This window comes from Pongo pygmaeus, chromosome 11 (assembly GCF_028885625.2).
Source record: "Pongo pygmaeus isolate AG05252 chromosome 11, NHGRI_mPonPyg2-v2.0_pri, whole genome shotgun sequence".
NCBI lineage: Eukaryota > Metazoa > Chordata > Mammalia > Primates > Hominidae > Pongo > Pongo pygmaeus.
In genome coordinates, this window is record NC_072384.2 from 23,865,484 (window position 1) to 23,887,849 (window position 22,366).

Sequence of the window (22,366 nt, forward strand, 5' to 3'; positions counted from 1 at the left end):
AGCCAGGTGTGGTGGCAGGGCACCTGTAATCCCAGCTACCTGGGAGGCTAAGGCAGGGAGAATTGCTTGAACCCAGGAGGCGGAGGTTGCAGTGAGCCGAGATCGCGCCATTGCACTCCAGCCTGGGCGACAGAGCAAGACTCTGTCTCAAAAAAAAAGTAAAAATAAATGTAAAATTAATTTTCATAATAATATTGTATCTAACCAAATACATTCAAATTGTTATTTATTATATGATCTGTATAAGAATTACTGAGGGGCTAGGTTACATTCTTTTTTTATATACAGGTTTTACATTTCCAGCACACCTCGATGCAGACCAGCCAGATCTCAAGTGCTCAACAGCCGTATGTGCCAAGTGGGTACCTTAGTGGGTGACATGAACTCTAGACTTCTGGAACTTGAGGGAGAAATAAACCTCTATCTCTTCTAAGCCACTTCATTTTGGGGTTTCTGTTACTTGCAGAGAATGTAATCCTTACCAGCACACAGGGTTTTTGATGAACCACAGGCTGTTGGACACTCAAGAAGAAATTAAAGCGAGACTGCTGACCCAGGGCTGAAAAGCAAAGTGCCTTAGAGAAGCCAGGCAAGCCTACCCTGCATGCTCCGTCACTGTCTTAATGCTCCCAACGGCTCCATCAGGGAGGCATCATCATCTTCATTCCATAAACAAAGATTCTGAGCTTGGAGAGTGTGGTGGGTGCCGTCATGTCCAGCCAAGGTGTCCCCTCTCCAGCTGCGGCACTCAAGCCCCTGCTGCAGGAAGCCTTCGCAGGTGATAACACTGACAGGTCCCTCTCCAGGACTCAGCTGAGCTGCTTTGCCCACAGTGATGTCCCTTCCCCAGGGCAATCACATCTGTCCATGACTGGTCAAGGTGGTATAGAAAGGCTTGAACCCCTGACCAAATTCTGGACAACTTGGAGCGCCAGCCTGGCCCCGGAGCTCACATAGGATCCACTGAGGCCTCACAGATTAACTCTGTCCTCTGCTCACTGCTTCCCTCGTTCAAAGCTGCTGATCCCAAGATAAACTGTGATAAACACTGTGACGAACATGTGTGCACACGCTTTCCCTCTGGCTAAATTCCGCCTTTTACCTTGGCCATCCTTCAACTCCTATTCATGCCTCAAAACCATCTTCTCAGATGTGAATCCCCAGTCTTCATCACGATCTGTTTCAAGAGCAGCTGGGAATCCCTTGTGGAGCTGCTAAGGGCGTGACACCTGAGTACTCAGCGAGCCCCTTTCTGCTGCCTCTGCAGGGACCCCGGGCGGATCCTGGGAGCAGAGGACATCTGGTCACAGCACCTTTGCCCAGTGCGGGGTGAAGAAACGAATGCCGGGCCTTAAGACAGGAATGGATGAGTGTCAGGGTATGGTTGTTGAATTTACAGGCCTGGCCTCAAATCCCAGCTGTGGCAGTCAGCCTCCCAAGCCTGTTTCTTCAATCGGAAGGTCAGGTGATGTTTCTACTTCTCAGTGTCGGGAGATGACAGTGCATGGCTCTGGGTCTGGTGCACAGTAAAAATCAATGTTCCCACCACGTGGGAATTGTGAACATTCACAAAATAAAAGAGGAACTGGCAGGCCATCTCCTGCACATCTGTCTCCTACTCCTCAGCAGGCTGGAAGCCCCAGGGGTCCAGACGAGGCCTAATTGTGCCCTGTAACACCGAAGAGTCACGGGTGGAAATATGCATTTTTGTTCACACAGTGTGACTCAAATGCTGTCTCTGTAGGCACTGCTGAATTCTACCCTCCCATAGTTAAAAACCTACAAAGAGAGAGAAGGTAAGCAATGACCCAAAATACAGAGAGTCATACTTAGGTCATGAGAGCCATCATCCCTGAGAAGCTAAACTCACCTGAACCTAAGCTTCACCACAACCATGAAATGAGCCCTTATTATTCCCAATAGCAAAACCCAGATCCACAGGGCCCAGCGTATCATTTTTCCATTTGTATGAAGCAAACCAGCCCACACCTTAGTGGCGTAAGGCCACTAAGCCATCCATTTGCTCACGAGCCTGCATTTTGGGCAGGGCTTGGGCAGGCAGGGCTTGCCTCAGTTCTATGAGGCGTGGTTGGAGGCAATCCACTGGGGCATCTTAGATGGGCTCTGCTGGGTGGCCGGAGGGACTGGAGGCTGACCAGGTCTCCCTCTCCAATGGGGCATTTGGACTCTACCTGGTGGCTTAGAGCTCTGGGAGAGTTAAGAGAAGCTGCCTATCATGCTCGTAATCCCAGCACTTTGGGAGGCTGAGGTGGGTGGATCACCTGAAGGTCAGGAGTTCCAGACCAGCCTGGCCAACATGGTGAAACCCCATCTCTAATTAAAATATAAAAAATTAGCTGGGTGTGGTGGCAGGCACCTGTAATCCCAGCTACTCAGGAGGCTGAGGCAGGAATATCGCTTGAACCCAGGAGGCAGAGCTTGCAATGCGCTGAGATCCTGCCATTGCACTCCAGCCTGGGCAACAAGAAACTTCTTCTCAAAAAAAAAAAAAAAAGAGAAGCTGCCTAGGGGCCAGCCCAGAAGGGAACAGCATTACTTCCTCTGCATTCTATGGTTAAAGTAAGTCACAGGGTCAGCCCAGGTGGAAGGGGGAGGGGAGGGAAACAGACACCACCTCTTGATGGGAGAAGCAGTATGAGGTCAATTTACTCCACCCAAGGTCATATATTCAGATGGAGCTAAGTAGTAAACCCAGGTCTGAGCCATCTAATAATATTGACTGCCCTTCCTCCAGGGCTTTGCAGGAGCGTCTACTGGGCCGGAGACCTCCCTCCATCTCCACAGACTGGTTTCACTTCCACTCACCCATCCATCAGGAGATATCACTTCATGCTGGAGCCTCTTTGGAGCTCCAGAGTCCTCCTCTGTGTTGCCAGGGCAGCCTCTACATCCCTGACCACACTGTACTGTCGCTGCTGCTCACCCATGGACCTCTCCTGTTAGAACTCAAGGACGAGTCCAGCAAAGGACATGTTCTTTCCAGACCACTCCAGAGTGCTTCCCATCTAAACAATGGGTTTGTCATGGACCCTGATGGGGTGGGGTTGGTTGTGGGGGTCGGTGTTCAGGATGTTTCTTTGGAAGTTCCCTTAAGAGTAACCCCTGGGTAAGGAGCTGGAAGGAAGCAGGAGGGAGACCCTGAGCAGGACACAGGTCTTGTGACAGCTTCGACTGTCTTCATGGGGAGTCCTGGGGCTAAAATACCCCATCAGCACTGTCCCCAGTCGGGCAGAGATGGCCAAGCTTTTATACTTCTGCCGGGATAGTCACTGGGATGTGGGCTATCCCAGGAGGGACATGACAGAGGGCAAGGCTGCTCTCTGAGCAGGGGCAGTTCCTGGAGAAGCCGATGGCTGGGGGACTGTCTGCTCACAGCACCACCTGTAGCCGGGGAAATATTCCCATTCTCCTAACAGGGCAGAACAGTGGGGAGGTGGCAGTCCTTGAGGGCTGCACAGAGGAAGTGGTTCGCCAGTTGTGACCTATGGCTGGAGGGAGGGGGGCAGGAACAGCAGAGTGAGGGAGGGTTTTACCCACATCCATGCCTAGGGGATGGGGAGTTCTGGACCCAGGTCCCCAAGGGATGTCATTTGACTGGATTAATACTTAGGGACAGAATCCCCATCTCCTCTGTGCCAGGTGCTGTGCCGTGTACTGGAGGACCGGATAGCACCTGGATATGGGTCAGGGCTCCAGGGAACTCCACTCCCTCCTAATAGCCCTCCCCTCCACCCCATGACCCACTGTCTACACTGCTGCCTGACTGATCTTTCCAAAAGGCAAATCATACAGGTGACTCCTCTGCTTAAAACACAGAATAAAATCCTAGCTCCTTGTCCTGGCCTGCCAGGCCCTCTGATCTTCCCCACCCTCCTCACCTCATCTCCTAAGCTCTCCCCAGGATCAGCCATGCCAAGTAGGTCTTCCTCAAGGCTTTGGCAGTCACTGTTGCCAAGGGGGTGGGGAACTATGCCTGGAACTATTTTTCCCTAGGTGTTGTTCACAGAGATGCTTCCTTTGCATCCATCAGGTCTCAGCTCAATGTCACCTCCTCCAGGAAGCCTTCTCTGATTACTTTTGGTGCATTCCTTTTTTTTTTTTATGTTTACTCAACAAATATTTATCTTAACTATGTCCCATGCACTGTTCTAGGCAGTGCAGGTAACGGGGTGTTAAGAGAACCAGACTCTGTCCTCTTGGAGCTTACAGTCTAATGGGAAAGACAATCAGTACACAAGTAAAAATAAAAACTAAAAAAATGTCGGCCCGACTCGGTGGCTCACGCCTGTAATGCCAGCACTTTGGGAGGCTAAGGTGGGCGGATCACCTGAGGTCAGGAGTTCGAGACCAGCCTGGCCAACATGGCGAAACCCCATCTCTACTAACAATAAAAAAATTAGCCAGGCGTGATGGGGGGCGCTTGTAATCCCAGCTACGCGGGAGGCTGAGGTAGGAGAATCGCTTGAATCTGGGAGGGGAGGTTGCAGTGAGCCCCGAGATCGCGCCACTGCACTCCAGCCTGGGTGGCAGAGCGAGACCCCGTCTCAAAAAAAAAAAAACAAAAAACAAACAAACAAAAAAACCCCATGATTTCAGAGCGTCTGAAGTGCTATGAAAAAACAAGAGCGAGGAAAGGGGACAGAGAGGGCCCAGGCTGGAAATCTCGGAGCCGCTCTGGAGACCGGCCTTGGGCGTAGAGTGGGGAGCAGTAGGGCAGAGGGGCCGTGTGGAGCGGCTTGGGGGCGGCAAGGGTTACCTGAGCCCCACATCGGTGGTTGGGGGAGAGCGCCCCGCCCGCCCCAGAGCCCTCTGGTCTGGCCGCCCCAGAGGTGCGCTCGCTCGCCCGCCGGAAAGGCACGCGCGGGAGTCAGCCAGGTGCGGCGGCCGCGGGGAGCCGCCCTCCGGGCCGCGCTTCCTGGGGGGCGGGTCTCGCCGCGGTCCCGCCCCTGGACCGCCGATAAATGCGCCGAGCCGGCCGGTACCGCGGTTTCGGAGCGCGAAGCCGCCGGTGGGAGCTCCGCGCATCCCGCGTCTGCGCTCGCTGCAGCGCCCCGGTCGGCGCGCTGGGAGCTCCAGCCATGCTCTTCTGGCACACGCAGCCCGAGCACTACAACCAGCACAACTCCGGCAGCTACCTGCGGTAAGGGCCGCGCGCCGTCCCCGCGGGGCTCGGGCGGGGCTGGCGGGCCGGGCGCCGTTGGACGTCCAGGGGCGGAGAGGGGGCGCCCCTGCTGGGCCCTGGCCTCCCCGCTGTCCGCCCTCTGGGGACTGAGAGACCCGCCCAGCGTCCCGCCTAGGGACTGACAGATGGACGCCGGCGGGACCCGACGTGCAGAGTTGGGGGCCCGCTGGGGAGGCGAGCGCGCAGAGCCCTATGCCTGCGAGGGCTCCTCCCAGGCGGCAGAGAGCGTGCAGGGCGCGCACCTGCCGAACCGCCGCCTTCCCTGGCCCGTGCGCCCCCTGCGGCCCTTCTCTGCCCCGCGTATCGGAGAAGTAGAGGAAACTTCCTGCCAGCAGCCTGGTGCCCGGCCCGGGGAAGTTCGTCGCCTGCTCTTTGCCCGTCTCCGCCGGGGCTCCTCTCCCAGCCTCGCGCCCTCTGCAGTGCCCTTCCTCGGACGAGGGGCGGGCGGCGGCCAGGGGCGGCGGGATCGGAGGGGCAGGCCGCCCCACTCCCCGCGATGGTCTTGCGCGTGTTCGCCCGAGGCCCGCGTGGTTATTGCCCTTGGTGGAAATCTTTCTTCTTCTGGAGGGATTTGAGTATGTGCCCTTCAGAGGGGAAAGTAAGTCCTGCGTGTTTTGCACAGTTCCCCACTAGCCCCTCTTAGCAGTAGGACCCCGTGTGCTCTCTCCCGGAGGATTGTTTTTCCCTGTTCTGCTGCTGGCCGGGACTAATGGGCAGTTATTTCAGTTTGTGAACTCGCCTGAACCAGCTTTAGCCTGTCCTTATTTCCATCCTAGTCACAGTTTATGAAATGTGCCTAATTTAACCCAAAGGGCATTTGATATGGGCTCAGGGAAAATGAATTATGAGGCCGAAGGAGTCACAGGCATTGACAGCCCCCATACTAGAGCTACCTTTAAGTGCTAGTTTTGGCCCCAAGAAGTTCCCACTTAGATCTTAAAACGTTATTTGTAATTCCTGGCTGCTGGTAGGTATTTGTCCTCCCTGAAGACATCCCCTTTTCCTGAAGGCGGGGGAATGATTGAATTTAGCTGATGTATCTGCTGTTTTTATTCATGGGCCAAAGTAGTTGGAGATGGCAAAGGTCTAGAGCCTTAAAGGCTGACAGCCACCCGGCAGACCACGGTGATGTCACCAGAGGGAAGCCCAGGAGGAGATGTTAATCACCCACAGATAAAGTGTCCGTTCACTTGCAAGAAATGCTACAATTGAATACATTTTTACTGTACTGAAGTTTTAGTTGTAGCTTTGCCTAAATTTTAGTTTGCTGCCATTAAGTATGTTGCCATATCTTAACAATGAGTTTGAAGGTGACCCTGAGTTGAAGGTGAGTGTACTTGAAACTTCCTAGATACCTACAACGTCCTCACCCCGTTAGGGAACAATTCTCCCCTGCCTGGGAGGTACAGTTCTGACATCTGCTACCGAGATGGAAGTTTGTCTGGAGTAGCTCAGGTACCTTTTAGGATTTGGTGAAAGGAGGAGGGTGAGCATTGGGAGTGGGTGGTGCTGTAAAGCCATATTGGCTTCTGGGGTCATCGGGGGGGACCATGGATGAAGAAGTCCTTGCCCTTTTTTATTTCACTTCTTGGAAGCTGGGAGTTTTGCCCTCAGTGAGGGCCAAGGTGGGGGTTTGTGCATATGCCCCTGGTCACCTGACTCTAGAGGGAGGGTCTGGTCCTTTTCCTTGCGTTTTTTGTATTTTATTTTTGGTCGTCTCCTCACTTGGCAGAACTTCTGCAAGCTGTCTGACCTCACCAGGGTAGAGGCCTTTACTCCCTTCCCCCTTTCTGTTTGATGTTCTCGTGACTTTTATTCCTTGGCAAATAAAGATGCCAGGCTTGAAACAAGTTACTGTTGAGGGATGGTTCTTAACTTCCTCCGCCCACCCGCCCCTTTTTAAAAAATTTAAAGGCAGCAGTCCGTGGATTATTAACTTGACATGGTCTGGGCAAACATGAAATTATGCAATCCCCAGTGTTCCTAGAGAACCACCCGGGCTGGGAGTGTGCCCTGCTCTGACAAAAGGAAGACGCCCTGTGGGGGAAGCTGAGACGGCCTTGCACCCTTATTTTTCGGCAGTGGATGGTGATGGGGGAGGCCCACACAGGGCAGGTTTTCCAGGTGTGTGCTCAATGCCAGGCTTTTCGTTCTGAAAATTGATTAGATGTTGATGGGGTGTGTGCCGGGTTTGTGTTGTAGAGACGCTTGTTTATGATGTGCGAGGAACAGATTGTACCAGTGACTCTGTTTATACAGACAAGTGGGGTCAGCTAATTGGATTCCTAGTCAGGGACCCACGAAGGGAAGAGGGTTATCAAGATAAGGGCACTGGCACTTTTTTGGCACTTGTTTATGTGCTGCTCATAATTTAGAGGCCTTACACAAGCCTTGCCTGCCTGGAGGTCATTCATGTTCTCAAGGAATTCTTTGTCCCTTGTAAGGGCATTTTTAAAATGCTGGGTTTTTTGTTTCTTTCTTTTTCCTTTTTTTTTTTTTAGAGATGGTGGGGTCTCACTATGTTGCCCAGGCTGGTCTCAAAATCCTGGCTTCAAGCAGTCTTCTCACCTCAGCCTCCCAAAGTACTGGGATTTCAGGCATGAGCCACTGTTCCTGGCCTAAAAAATACGTCCAGAAACAAGTTCCTCCCTAAGTCGCAGGATGATGACTTCATTTTTTTTTTTTTTTTTTTTTTTTTTTAATGTGGGGAGTTTTGTTAAGAGGTGGAGGAAAAGAAACTTGGAGCAAGGATTTTTCAAGATTTCCCACTTGGATAAGAAAATAGACTGGGCTGGGCGTGGTGGCTCACACCTGTAATCCCAGCACTTTGGGAGGCCGAGGTGGGTGGATCACCTGAGGTCAGGAGTTAGTGACCAGCCTGATCAACATGGTGAAACCCTGTCTCTACTAAAAATACAAAAATTAGCCAGGCGTGGTGGCTTATTCCTGTAATCCCAGCTACTCAGGAGGCTGAGGCATGAGAATTGCTTGAACTCGGGAGGTGGAGGTTGCAGTGAGCTGAGATCGTGCCACTTGCACTCCAGCCTGGACAACAAGAGTGAAACTCCGTCCCCCCCACCCCAAAAAAAAAACAACCACACAAACACAGACTTGAAGCCAAGGTCCTTCCTTCCTGTTTGCCTTTTGGACAGATTAGAATGACCCTGAAAACAGTGTCCAGTTGTCCTCTCTTTAGAAGGGATGGAGGAATGTCTCAACCCAGGTACTCAGGGAGGGAAGGAAGTGGTCTGTTCGTTTGCATAGTTTACAGAGCCTGGAGGACAGGGTTGTATTGCTATGAGATGTGGCCGGTAAATGGAATTGTTGATTAAAAAATAAAAATGTTTGTTTAGATTTTTATTCTAAAAGTGAGACTTTATGAGTGATCGCTTGTGGATAGAAACCAAATAAATGTCTTAGAGGTCCCTTCGCTGCTAGCCTGTCTCTGGCATGGAGAGTATTTCTGTAGATGTTAGCTAACTTTGCCCTTTTACCTCCTTGATGGGCTGATTGAATCAGTGTTTTGGGGCATCATTGAGTGAAACTAGAGTCATGAAGGAGCGGTTTCCTCTGTTTTAAAGCATCTAGAGTGTGCGAGGGTTGCAGGAGTGCAGCCAGCATCCTGCAATGTGTGTGCTGTGTCACCCTGGGCCCCGGTGGTCTGCGTCGTCTCTCCAGCTTCGCCCTGGCTCTGTGCAGGAGCCCCCCGGGGCTCTGCTCCTGACCTCTGCTTCCTGTGTGTTGCAGTGATGTGCTCGCTCTGCCCATCTTCAAGCAGGAGGAACCCCAGCTGTCCCCCGAGAACGAGGCCCGCCTGCCACCCCTGCAATATGTGTTGTGTGCTGCCACGTCCCCAGCCGTGAAGCTGCATGAAGAGACGCTGACCTATCTCAACCAAGGTAGTGGCCGGAGGCCCTGGGCCAGGGCAGAACCCAGAAGCAGTGGGGAGTTGATATGAAAGGCCCATTTGGGCCTTGTGACTTTGTTACGGTGGGTGAGATGGGGCTCGGGAAAGAACAGGTGCAGGTTCAGATTCCATTTCCCAGCTGTGTGACCCCCTCCAGCCTCAATGTCTGCATCTGAAAAATGGAAACATCAGATGCCTTACGCGGGTAACAGGGTAACACTCTGCATTCCTCCTATAGCCCCTCCATGGAGCAGATGCTAGCATTATTACTGTTTTTCCCTCCCTCCCTTCCTCCCTCCCTCCCTCCCTCCCTTCCTTCTTTCTTTCTTTCTTTTTTTTTCCTTTTTTGAGGGGGTCTTGCTCTGTTGCCCAGGCTGGCATGCAGTGGCATGATCATGGCTCACTGCACCCTTGATCTCCTCAACCCAAGTGACCCTCCCACCTTAACCTCCCGAGTAGCTGGGATCACAGGTGTAGACCACCATGCCCGGCTAATTTTTAAATTTTTTGTAGAGCTGGGGGGTCTCACTATGTTGCCCAGGCTGGTCTCAAACTCCTGGGCTCAAGTGATCCACCTGCCTGGGCCTCCCAAAGTGCTGGGATTATAGGCCTAAGCCACTGCGCCTGGACACATTGTGACTATTTATTGTGACCATGATTGTGTCCTTTGAAGACATACACTGAGTACCGTCAGCATCCCAGGTCCTGGAGCTGCACCTGGCAGTGGTGGGATGGCTGGCCTGTGTCCTGTGCAGCACCGGAGCAGGGTTCCATCCGTGCTAGACAAAAGCCCTCTGTGGTGATGGGGACAAGTTCCCTCACCATGTCCTGAGAGAAACAGGCTTTGGAGTTTGAATTCCAACTCTGGCACTTCCTAGCTCTGTGACTTGGAGCTGCCTTTTTTTTTTTTCTCTGAGCCTCAGTGTTTTCATGTGTAAAACAAGAAGTATAATTTTGTGGAGTTTAAAAGAATGAAGGTCTGTGAGGTGCCTGGTGTGATAGTGGTTGTTCAGTTGCTGGTTCCCTTTTCCAGAACACGTGGGCAAGTGTCCTGATGGATGGTGTTTTTGTGGTTCTATCATGATTATGAGTATGCACTTTTTTTGCACTTTATTCCTGGGTCATCTCATGACCACCCAGGCATCATGTGGATTTGTCACCTTCTACTTTATCTTTTATTGTTTGTGTGCCCCAGACGTGAAACAGTTCTGGCCACCCACCCAGGCATCCAGCAAGGATGAGCAAAGGACTGTGTGTCTGCTCTACCCCGACTGGTATGATACCCCTCTACTTTCAATAGACAGAGCAGACAGGCAGAGGAACGCTGGTTTCTGTGGGGTCACAGGGAATTGCGGGGGAGCTGCAGTGTCGTAGCAATTTGTCTTACATGTGTAGCTTCCTCTCCGCGAACTTTGATTCCTCAATTTGGGGAGCCAGCCAGGGTGGAAGTCCAATGTGGTCATCAGGCTCTCTGCTTACTGCTGAACTTGCCAGCTTCTGGGCCGAGAAACTAGCTCAGAAGTAGTAGCTGGCTCTGTCTGCCTCCCTCTGGGTAGAAGCAACCCCCTCTCATTGTGGAGGGGCCGCAGTGGAAAGTGATGTTTTATCTCCAAGGGCAGCTCTGCTGGCCTCAGTTGTTCTTGCTCAGCCGAGCTCCCTCAGCTTTAGAAGCTTCCTGCTCAGGCCCGGAGACCTGTGCACCATCTGCAGCGGACGGTGGCCATGGTTGGTGGGTGACGTGGCCACGTGTGCGTCTGTGCCGCTGTGTGGAATGGTTTTTGCCATTTGCCTTTCACTTTCATGGAAGGTCAAGTGCTACCAACTGGTTATGTGCCTTTGAGCACTTTCTTTCCTCTTTGGGCCTCTGCTTTTTTGCTTAAATTTAGCAGGGGAAAATGAGACGTTTATAGCATTCATTGAGCTTTGATGTGGTTCTTCTTGTTGGCTAAGTCCTGTGGTGCTGAGGAGTGGGTCCAAGGTCTGAGGTCTTGCCCCTAGACCAAGATATTGTGTGTCTGGCCCTGCCCTGGCCCCTGCTCCAGTTGGTAAGGCCATTAGCTGAGTTCCTTACCTTTCCTCCACCCCTTCCAACTCCTTTTTTTTTGAAGCAGAGTCTTGCTTTGTCTCCCAGGCTGGAGTTCAATGACACGATCTCGGTTCACTGCAACCTCTGCCTCCTGGGTTCAAGCAATTCTCCTGCCTCAGCCTCCCAAGTAGCTGGTTTTTCAGGTGTGTGCTACCACACCCAGCTAATTTTTGTATTTTTAGTAGAGGCGGGGTTTCTCCATGTTGGCCAGGCTGGTCTTGAACTCCTGGCCTCAAGTGATCCACCTAGCTTGGGTTTCCAAAGTGCTGGGATTACAGGTGTGAGCCACCAGGCCTGGCCACCCTCTAGGTGTTTTTTTTTTCCTTTCTTCTTTTTGAGACAGAGTCTTGCTCTGTCACCCAGGCTGGAGTGCAGTGGTGCAGCCTTGGCTCACTGCAACCTCTGCCTCCTGGGTTCAAGCGATTGTCCTGCTTCAGCCTCCCAAGTAGCTGGGATTACAGGCATGTGCCACCATGCCCACCTAATTTTTGTATTTTTAGTAGAGACGGGGTTTCACCATGTTGGCCAGGCTGGTCTCAAACTCCTGATCTCAGGTGATCCACCTGCCTTAGCCTCCCAAAGTGCTGGGATTACAGGCGTGAGCCACTGTGCCCAGCCTACTAGGTTTTTTTAAAAAGAGTTTTAAAAGTTGATCCTCTCATAGATCAGTTAAAAGAGAGAAAAAGGAGTTACCCCTATGGTCTCATCATCTCATGTTAATTTGGTATATTTATATTTTTAAAATTATATTTTGTAGGTTATTAAAATAATCTACTTTATAGAAAGTTTGAATAATTTAGAAAAGCAAAAGGAAGACAATTAAAACAAAATTAAAATCCCCTCCGATTTCACCAGAAACCACTGCTAACCTTATTTCTACATGTTTATATATATTTCTGTGATTATGCTACAGACATATATCCTTTTTTTCATTTACTATATTTGTCAGCTGTCTCATGTCATTGAAAATGATTTGAGGACTTGCATTTTTGTAATGGCTGCGCAGTATTACATTGTATATTTCTATGACTTTAACTGTTTCATATTATGGCCACTTAGTTTCCAGTTAGAAATTAAATGCTATTATGATGAACAGCATCCTTGCATATAAATCTTCCTGTGAAATGTTGATTATTTATGTATGTTGAAAATAAATACCTAAGAAGTAGAATTTCTGGATCAAAGGGTTTGAACATTGAGGCTTTTGATGCATATCACCAAATTGCTTTCTCAGAAGAATGTACCAATTTACGTGCCAGCCAGCAGTATACATTTTATTGTCTCTTTTCCAATATTGATTATTGTTTTTTGTCATCTGATTAGTGAAACATGGAATTTAATCCTAAACTAACATTTCTTTTCTTTTTTGAGCTGGGGTCTGGCTTGGGTTGCCCAGGCTGGACCCAAATTTCTGAGCTCAAGTAATCCTCCCTCCTTAGCTTCCTGAGTAGCTGGGACTATAGGTGTGTACCACCACCCCTGGCCTTAAATGAGCAGTTCTGTGATTGTTAATGCAGTTGGATATTTTAAAATACATTTATTGATCTGTTTAATTTGTTTATTATATTCCTGTCCTTTGCACATTTTTGTTGGGATATTTATGTTTTATGGATAAGGGCATACTATTTATGAAGAATACCAACCTTTTAGCTCCCATTTTTTGCAAGTATTTTTCTCTGATGGTTGCAGGCCATTTAACTTTCATTGGGTGATAACTATATTTATGGTGTAAGGTATATGTTGTGATTTTTTTCCTCTGTAGAGATCTATTTTAAATGTCTATAGTCAAATCTTTTATTCTTTGAAAATAAACTTTTCTTTTATGCTTAAAAGAAAATGGCTGCTCATCCCAAAATCAATTAGCTGAGTAGTTTTCTGAATTTCATTTAGAGGTGTCTAAATTTTTACACTTACTGAAATGCATTTGGAATTTATGATGTGATATGAAGATCTGAATTTGTTTATTTTCTAGTTATTGCCTGACTTTTCCTACCTTTATCTCACAAATTTAAAAAGTCAATTCTGAAACATTTTTTGTGGCTTTTTTTTTTTTTTTTTTTTTTTTTGAGACAGGGTCTTGCTCCATCACCCAGACTGGAGTGCAGTAGCTCTGTCTCAGCTCACTGCAGCCTCTGCCTCCCGGGCTCAGGGGATCCTCCTGCCTCAGCCTCCTGAGTAGCTGGGACTACAGTTGTGTGCCACCACACCCGGCTAATTTTTGTAATTTTGGTAGAGATGGAGTTTTGCCATGTTTCCCAGGCTGCTCTTGAACTCCTGGGCTCAAGCAGTCCTTCCACCTCGGCCTCTCAAAGCGCTGGGACACTTGTGAAACATTAAAAACCCATCATTCTCAGCAAACTAACACAGGAACAGAAAACTAAACTCCACATGTTCTCACTCATAAGTGGGAGTTGAACAATGAGAATATATGGGCACAGGGAGGGGAGATCACACACTGGGGCCTGTCGGGGGGTGGGGGGGTCAAGGGGAGGGATAGCATTAGGAGAAATACCTAATATAGGTTATGGGTTGATGGGTGCAGCAAACCACCATGGCACATGTATACCTATGTTGCATACCTGCACGTTCTGCACAGGTATCCCAGAACTTAAGTATAACTTAAAAAAAAAAACATATCCTAAATTGTAAGGCAAGCAACAGACCCTTATCTGCAAGCAACAGACAGACTTGTCCTGTGCTGCTGATGTTCTTGTTGAATTCCTCATTGAACTAATTTTTGTAGCTTAGAAATGTTTTCCTATGTCAGAGAGGTTCCTTTCATTATTCTTTTTAGCCATTCCCAATAATTTATTCTTACAGAGGGTTACAACCATTAAGACTTCCTTCTCGACTGGGCGCGGTGGCTCATGCCTGTAATCCCAGTACTTTGGGAGGCTGAGGCAAGTGGATCATCTGAGGTCAGGAGTTCAAGACCAGCCTGGCCAATGTGGTGAAATCTCATCTTTACTAAAAATACAAAAATTAGCTGGGTGTGATGATGGGCACCTGTAATCCCAGCTGCTTGGAAGGCTGAGGCAGGATAATTGCTTGAACCCAGAAGGCAGAGGCTGCAGTGAGCCAAGATTGAGCCACTGCACTCTAGCTTGGGTGATACAGCGAGACTGTGTCTCAAAAACAAAACAAAACAAAACAAAAAAGAAAAGTCTTCCTTCTATACTTTTTCTTAAAAAACCAAATACCAAATGGATGAGATTATGCTTTATGTGGTTGTTTCTTGCTTTTATTAAATACTGTTCTTGTGATAACATTTTCCGTTATTATTAAAAGTATCCTAAACATGTAAAATGTCTACATATTTCTTTTTTTTTTTTGAGACGGAGTCTCGCTCTGTCGCCCAGGCTGGAGTGCAGTGGCGCAATCTCGGCTCACTGCCAGCTTCGCCTCCCGGGTTTACGCCATTCTCCTGCCTCAGCCTCCCGAGTAGCTGGGACTACAGGCGCCCACCGCCACACCTGGCTAATTGTTTGTATTTTTAGTAGAGACGGGGTTTCACCATGTTAGCCAGGATGGTCTCGATTTCCTGACCTCGTGATCTGCCCGCCTTGGCCTCCCAAAGTGCTGGGATTACAGGCGTGAGCCACCGCGCCCGGCCTCTACATGTTATTTCACTATTTCCTTTTGTTCTTTAGGGCAGAATATTGTCATAACTGCTGGAAAAAATACACAATGTAATTGTTTTAGTGTCTGCCTCCCATAATAGAATGGAAGTTCTAGGGCTGAGCCATGTATTAAGTTTTTTTTTTTTTTTTTTGGGGGAACGAGGTCTTGCTTTTTCACCCAGGCTGAATGCAGTGGTACAATCATGGCTCACTGCAGCCTCCACCTTCTAGAACAATTAGTCCTCTTGCCTCAGCCTCTCAAGTAGCTGGGACAAACATGTGCTACCACGCCCAGCTAATTTTTCTATTTTTTGTAGAGACAAGATCCCACTATGTTGCCGAGGCTGGTCTCAAACTTCTGAGCTCAAGCAATCCTCCTTGGCCTCCCAAAGTGTTGGGATTACAGGCATGAGCCACCGCCTGGCCCCTAAAATTTTAAAGTATAGGCTGAAGAATACCCCTTTTCCTAAATGCTTGGGATTGGAAGTATTTTGGTTTTTGGATTTTCTTGAATTTTTCGGATATTTGCATATCCATGATGAGATGTTTTGAGGCTCTGACCCACATCTAAACACGAAATTCACTTATGTTTCATATACACCTTAGGCACATAGGATGAAGGTAATTTTATACAATATTTTAAATAATTTTGTTTATAAAACAAAGCTTTGTGTACATTGAGTCATCAGAAAAGATGATCTCAGCCACCCGTGTGGACAGTATGTGGGATCACATCAGGACTCAAAAAGTTTCAGGTTTTGGATTTTTGGATTAGGGATGCTCAACCTGTATCCTCAGTATTAAGCTGGGTGCCTTGAGAGTATAGTAGGTGCTCTGTAAATATTTAGAAAATCTAAAAATAGGCATGATTTTATCCCCCCGCAATCAGTAATGCTGCACTAGATATCTTTTTCAGCGTACCTCATTTAAGTAGCCTATTCTTCATCATATGACCAAAAGGCATTGATACAATTGGGTTTTTTTTTTTTTTTTTTTGAGACAGAGTCTCGCTCTGTTACCCAGGCTGGAGTGCAGTGGTGTGACCTCGGCTCACTGCAACTTCCGCCTCCCGGGTTCAAGCAATTCTTCTGCCTCAGCCTCCTGCGTAGCTGGGATTACAGGTGCCCACTACCACGCCAGGCTAATTTTTGTATTTTAAATAGAGACTGGGTTTAGCCATGTTGGCCAGGCTGGTCTTGAGCTCCTGACCTCAGGTGATCCACCCGCCTTGGCCTCCCAAGATGCAATTCTTTTTTTTTTTTTTTTTTTGAGATGAAGTCTCACTGTGTCCCCCAGGTTGGAGTGCAGTGGTGTGATCTCAGCTCACTGCAAGCTCCGCCTCCCAGGTGCTCACCATTCTCCTGCCTCAGCCTCCCGAGTAGCTGGGACTACAGGCGCCCACCAATACACCTGGCTAATTTTTTGTATTTTTAGTAGAAACGGGGTTTCACTGTGTTAGCCAGGATGGTCTCGATCTCCTGACCTCATGATCTGCCCGTCTCGGCCTCCCAAAGTGCTGGGATTACAGGCGTGAGCCACCGCGCCCAGCCACAATTCTTAAAAAGTAGTTTTGACACATCATTCAAGACATTTTTGGTTAATTGAAAAGCCTGCTATTTAGTGTTTATAAGGCTCTATGGTAGTTATTGCATTATTGTTGTGAAGCCATCACAGGTTCTCTCCTCTTCCTTGTAATGATGTGTTTAAAGTTCTCTGAAAACATGGAAAAGATGCTATAGGCATAAATCAAAAAGTCACTTAAACCACTGGGTGCCCATTTCTCAGTGCAGTGTCAAACCAATGCCTTGAGGACATATGGCTTGGACATGTGTGTTTCATAGGGATGTCCTTTCACCAAGCCCAGTGGCTAGTTTTAGATATGGTGAAAATGATTTGAAAAACAAACTCTGTTCTCTTCCTCTGAAAAGGTCCTTCCAAGGGGTGGATAGAGAGTTGAATAGAGGTTTGCAAACTTCCAGATAACTTCCTCTTTGTCAGTGGCCAAAGGTCATTGTAGACATATCTTCCTGAAGGCTGGAGCCTGAGGGAAGGGATGAGGAGGGTGTGGAGGGATGAGAAGGGATGTGGAGGAGGAGGAGTCCAGGAGAGCAGAGAAGAGAGAACCCCAGGCAATCTGTGTGGGGATTTCTGGCTTTGAGATAAGAAACAACATTGCAAGAATGACTTGCTTGCGGTGGGGAATGCTTTGATATTTTCTGACAAAACAACTCTTGAGTCTTAAGTATATTAATGAATTTTCATAATATGCTTACTTTCATTCAGTCATGGAGTAAAATTTCCTATTGGTTGGAGGAGGATGGTGGCTTGGTGAGAAGAAAGAAAAGCCACATGCAAAGGCAAGTGTGGGGGTGCAGCTGAACACACTGTCTATCCCAGGAATCCTAAGCGGTTCAGGATGATGAGGGTTTCAAACACAAGGGGAAATATGAGTGATATGGCTGGAGAGGTAGACCAGGTATCTGACCTAGAACTCCACCTGCCTTGCTGAGGCTAAACCATCTGGCAACCACCTGGACAAGTCACTGAACCTTTCTTTGCCTCCAATTCCTTACCTGTGAGATGGAGGAAGTAAACTCCCTACAAAGTAGGTGCTGCCATATGGGTAAAATGAGCTAATGCATGTAGAACACTGAAATGCCAGGCACATAGCAAGCACTCACATGTCAGCCATTGTTATTAATAAAGAGGAAACATCTCACCAATCCTGTTTTGGAAGTTAACAAGGTCATCGAGTTGAGACTTTGATAACTTTTGCTGATTTTTATCCTTTCTTTTCCCAATTCAAAGATTAACACAGGGTTGGCTCTAAAGCTAAGAACTGCATCTCTTAGAGTTAAACGGTGGTAGCTTTGGGAAGGCCTGCTTCACTTTTCCATTCATTCTTCACTCGCTATACAACCACATGAAGGCCATAACCCTGAGGAGAATTTCCTATGCAAGGTGTTGAAATAGCATTTTAGAAATAAAGATCACAAAAAGCACTGAACTCTTAAATGCCGTAAACTGTCATGTTAAGGAGGGTTTGTATTACCTGGTAGGTGAGAACCTCAGCCTTTAGGGTGGTAACTTCTTTGTTAGCACTTGAGAATTTGGAAAGCACTTTCTGATACTCTCTTCTGAGTTGTTCTCCCAAGATGCTTCGTTCCCATCTTACAGGTGACCAGCTGAGAGGTGAAATCAGGCTCCCCTCTTATATCACATAAGTTTGAAACCCAGGGGAGTGATTGAATTGGGTTGCAATAATAAAGGGAGTTCTGGAAGGGGAAGCACCCTTTCTTTCTCTGGCTGCCTTTTCTTGGAGTTCCTGCAGGCAGGATTCTAGGCTAGGCACTTCGGTGCAGGAGCTCTGCCACTTGGTACTCCTGATGCAGCTCTGAGGGAGGGTGGATGAAGCTTTGTGGGGGGAAGGAATGGAGTGGGGAGAAAATGCCTCCTTGGAGAGGAAAAAAACGTCCATTATCAGTTGCTCCTACCCTACCCCCAGTCCTCCTGTTTTCCACTCACAGAAACCTCAGGGAGGGAGATAAGAGCTTCAGGGGAAAGTCCTGTCTTCCCTGCTCCTAGAACCAAACAGATTTGCAGTTCTGTCTTTTTGACCAGCTTCTGCTCCAGGGAAATCACTTGATCCTTTGGAGCCCGAGTTTCCTCATTTATGAAACCAGGACAGTTTCACTTTGTGGGTTTCACTTTGTGGGTTACATGAATAACAAATGTCTGGCAAACAATAAGTACCCAGTTATATTTTTCCTTCTTACCAATTATATCAGTGACTTTGAATTTAAGGAATGAGGCAAAGGATTAGTTATTTTGTTTATTATCTTTTTTCCATAGCTGAAGTTTTCCTTCCAGATTAATTTTTAGCCTGAAGTTTGGGGATATAAACTGAATAAACCAAATGACTTTAAAATGTATTACTTAAAAAAAGTTTTCCCCTTATTTTTTCCTGAGTATAAATTAGTACATTCTTTTATAAAATAGAACAGCCAAACCATATATACTCTAGAAAATGTGCCATAGTTCTACCTTCCAGATTTTTCGTAGTCATACCTTAACCCATATATATCTGCTTCCATAGACAAACATGCATATAACCTTATTTATGTTCCCCATGTGTACCTTTTGCTTTTTAAGAGAAATGGGATCATAATTATATTTGCTGTTTGACAACTTGCTTTTTTTTTTTTTTTTTTTGAGATGTAATCTTGCCCTGTCGCCCAGGCTAGAGTGCAATGGTGCGATCTCGGCTCACTGCAGTCTTTTCCTCCCGGGTTCAAGCGATTCTCCTGCCTCAGCCTCTGGAGTAGCTGGGATTACAGGCACCTGCAACTGTGCCCAGCCAATTTTTGTATTTTTAGTAGAGACGGACTTTCACCACGTTGGCCAGGCTGGTCTCGAACTCCTGACTTCAAGTAATCTACCTGTCTTGGCGTCCCAAACTGTTGGGATTACAGGCATGAGCCACCATGCCCGGTCAACAACTTGCTTTAAAAAAAAAAATTGTGTGTTTCAGAGATAGAGTCTTGCTCTGTTGCCCAGGCTGGAGTACAATGACACAATCATAGCTCACTGCAGCCTAGAGCTCTTGGGCTCAAGCAATTTTCCCCTCCTCAGCCTCCTAAAGTGTTGGAATTATAGGCGTGAGCCACTGTGTCCTGCTACTTTTTTTCTCCCCCCCACAAACAAAATATCTTCAATGTCTTTCCACATGGGTACATTAAAAATATAATAAGCAAAATCTGATCTTTACTGGTTACACTACGATCATTGTATGGCTGTTGTATAGCTTGTTCTGTTGAGGAACATTAGGCTTGTTTCCATTGTTTTCATAATTATAACCTGGTGCTCTAGTAATCCATGAACATCTATGTATATCTTTGTGTTTAAGCGGGAGTGAAAATAGCTGTAGGATACACACCTAGAAATAGAATTGCCAGCACGACATTTTGGTAGATACTGCCGGATTGCCTTCCAGTGAAGTTGTGCCAGTTTGTACTTTGTGAACAATAACTATCTGAATACTTGTTTATTTTCTCCTCCCTTATCTTTTTCCAGTCTCTGCCACACATGAAATACAAACTTGAGGGCAGAGAACTTGGTCATCTCGTTCACTGCGAGGCCTAGCCCAGTGTCTAGCATACATCACTTCTTTAAATGACTGAAGAAGGTCTGTTTTTCTTTGCCTTTGCCAACACTGTTTACCCTTTGGTAACTGGTGGGGAAAATATAGGGTCTTCTTTTAATTCTCCTTTCCTCAGTGATGTGTAATATTTTTTCATTTTTTTCTTTTTGCCTTTCATGTGATATACCCATTTTTCTAGTGAGATTTTCATCCTTATTTATTTGTAAGAGCTCCTTGTATATTTGGGATATTATAATATGCACTGGAAATATTTTCCCACTTTTTCATTCATTTCATTCCTTTTTAAATTAGTTTATTTCTTTTGCATATATATATAAAATATATATTATATATTATAAAATATATAATATATAAAATATATAATATATTTATATATTATATATTATATAAAATATAATATATATACATAATATATTATATATTATATAATATATATAATATAAAATATATAATATATATACATAATATATAATATATAATATATATAAAGTATATATTATCTATAATATATATAAAATATATAATATATATAAAATATAATATATAAAATATATAATATATAAAATATAATATATAAAATATATAATATATAAAATATAATATATAAAATATATAATATATAAAATATAATATATAAAATATATAATATATAAAATATATATAATATGTTATATATAAAATATATAACATTATATGTAATATATATAAAATATATTATATATAATATATTATATATTATATAAAATATTTATAATATATATCATGTTATATATTATATTTTATATGATATATATTATATAAAATATAATATAATATATATTATATGATATATATTATATAAAATATATATAAATATATAATAAATAAAAGATATATATTATATATATAAAAGATATATATTTTATATATATATATTTTTTATTTTTTTATTTTTTGAGATGGAGTCTTGCTCTGTCGCCCAGGCTGGAGTGCAGTGGTGCCATCTCTGCTCACTGCAACCTCTGCCTCTCAGGTTCAAGTGATTCTCCTGCTTCAACCTCCTGAGTAGCTGGGATTACAGGTGTCTACTAGCACGCCTGGCTAATTTTTGTATTTTTAGTAGAGTCAGGGTTTTGCCATGTTGGCCAGGCTGGTCTCGAACTCCTGAACTCAAGTGATCCGCTGCAGCCTCCCAGAGTGCTGGGATTACAGGCATGAGCCACAACGGCCAGCTTCTTTTACGTAATTTTTGCTGTTTGTTTTTAATTTATAGAGAAAGGGTCTCTGTGTTGGCCAGGGTGGTCGACAACTGTTGGCCTCAAGCAGTCTTCCTGCCCCAGCCTCCCAAAGTGCTGGGATTATAGGCATGAGCCACTGCACCCGGCCCATAATAAAAGTTTTTTTGTTGTTGTTGTTTTGACAGGGTGTCACCTCTGTCACCCAGGCTAGAGTGCAGTGGTGCGATTACAACTCACTGCAGCCTCAACCTCCTCGGCTCAGGTGATCCTCCTGCCTTAGCCTCCCTAGTAACTGGTACTACAAATGGCCGCCACGAAGCCTGGCTAATTTTTGTATTTTTGTAGAGTTGGGATTCTGCCATGTTGCCCAGGCTGGTCTCGAACTCTTGGACTCAAGCCATCCACCCCGCCTCAGCCTCCCAAAGTGCTAGGATTACAGGTGTAAGCCACCGTGCCCAGCCATAAAAGTTTTTAAGATAAATTTTTATTATTGGGTTTATTGGACTTCACCTTAATTATTTTTGTATTTCATGTCTCATTTAGGAAATGCCTTCTTCACTTTAAGATTTTAATAATATCCATTTTTTAATTAAAAAAAAGCCTTTCCCTAATCTTTGATACTTTGACATTTATTATGGTGCATAAGGAATAAATTAGGGCTCCAACTCTGTTACTTTCCATATGGCCATCATCACATTGTCCCACAATAACTGACTGAATGTAGAACCTTGATATAGTGGAATAATATGCAGCCGTAACAAGAATGAAGAAGGTCCTTTTGTATGGCCATGAAAGGTATCTGTTATGTGTTATTAAAGTAAACACCTTTCCCTCATTCCCTCAAACGCCAGCCTGAATGACACTATTAATTAGCCTTTCCTAGAAACTGAGTGGCACATTGAAAGTGGTGAATGTTGGAGTTGGATGTACCCAGCTCCCAATTCTGGTTCTTCTCTTCTTTCCCAAGCTACTGAACCCGTCAACTGCATTTTCTATAAAATAGGCATAACACTTACCTCAGTATAGCCTGGAGAATGATATGATATTTTTTGTTGTATTTTTTTGCCACATAAGGATACTTTATTTTGGCCATATAAAATTTAGAAATGTTAGCTGGGCATGGTGGCGCACGCCTGTAGTCCCAGCCACTCTGGAGGCTGAGGCAGGAGGAT

General features: G+C 46.1%; 1 protein-coding gene across 2 annotated transcripts in view; it reads left to right on the forward strand.

Moving 5' to 3' along the window:
• The first annotated feature begins 5,030 nt into the window (after positions 1-5,030).
• The window catches only part of TFCP2L1 (transcription factor CP2 like 1), a 71,023-nt gene continuing 53,687 nt past the window's right edge, over positions 5,031-22,366 (forward strand). For both annotated transcript variants that reach the window (XM_054478736.2, XM_054478737.2), the window contains exons 1-2: positions 5,031-5,161; positions 8,951-9,102. In XM_054478736.2, coding sequence (XP_054334711.1) covers positions 5,100-5,161; positions 8,951-9,102 — 214 coding nt within the window. In that variant the 5' untranslated portion in view covers positions 5,031-5,099. The remainder of the gene's footprint in view (positions 5,162-8,950; positions 9,103-22,366) is intronic.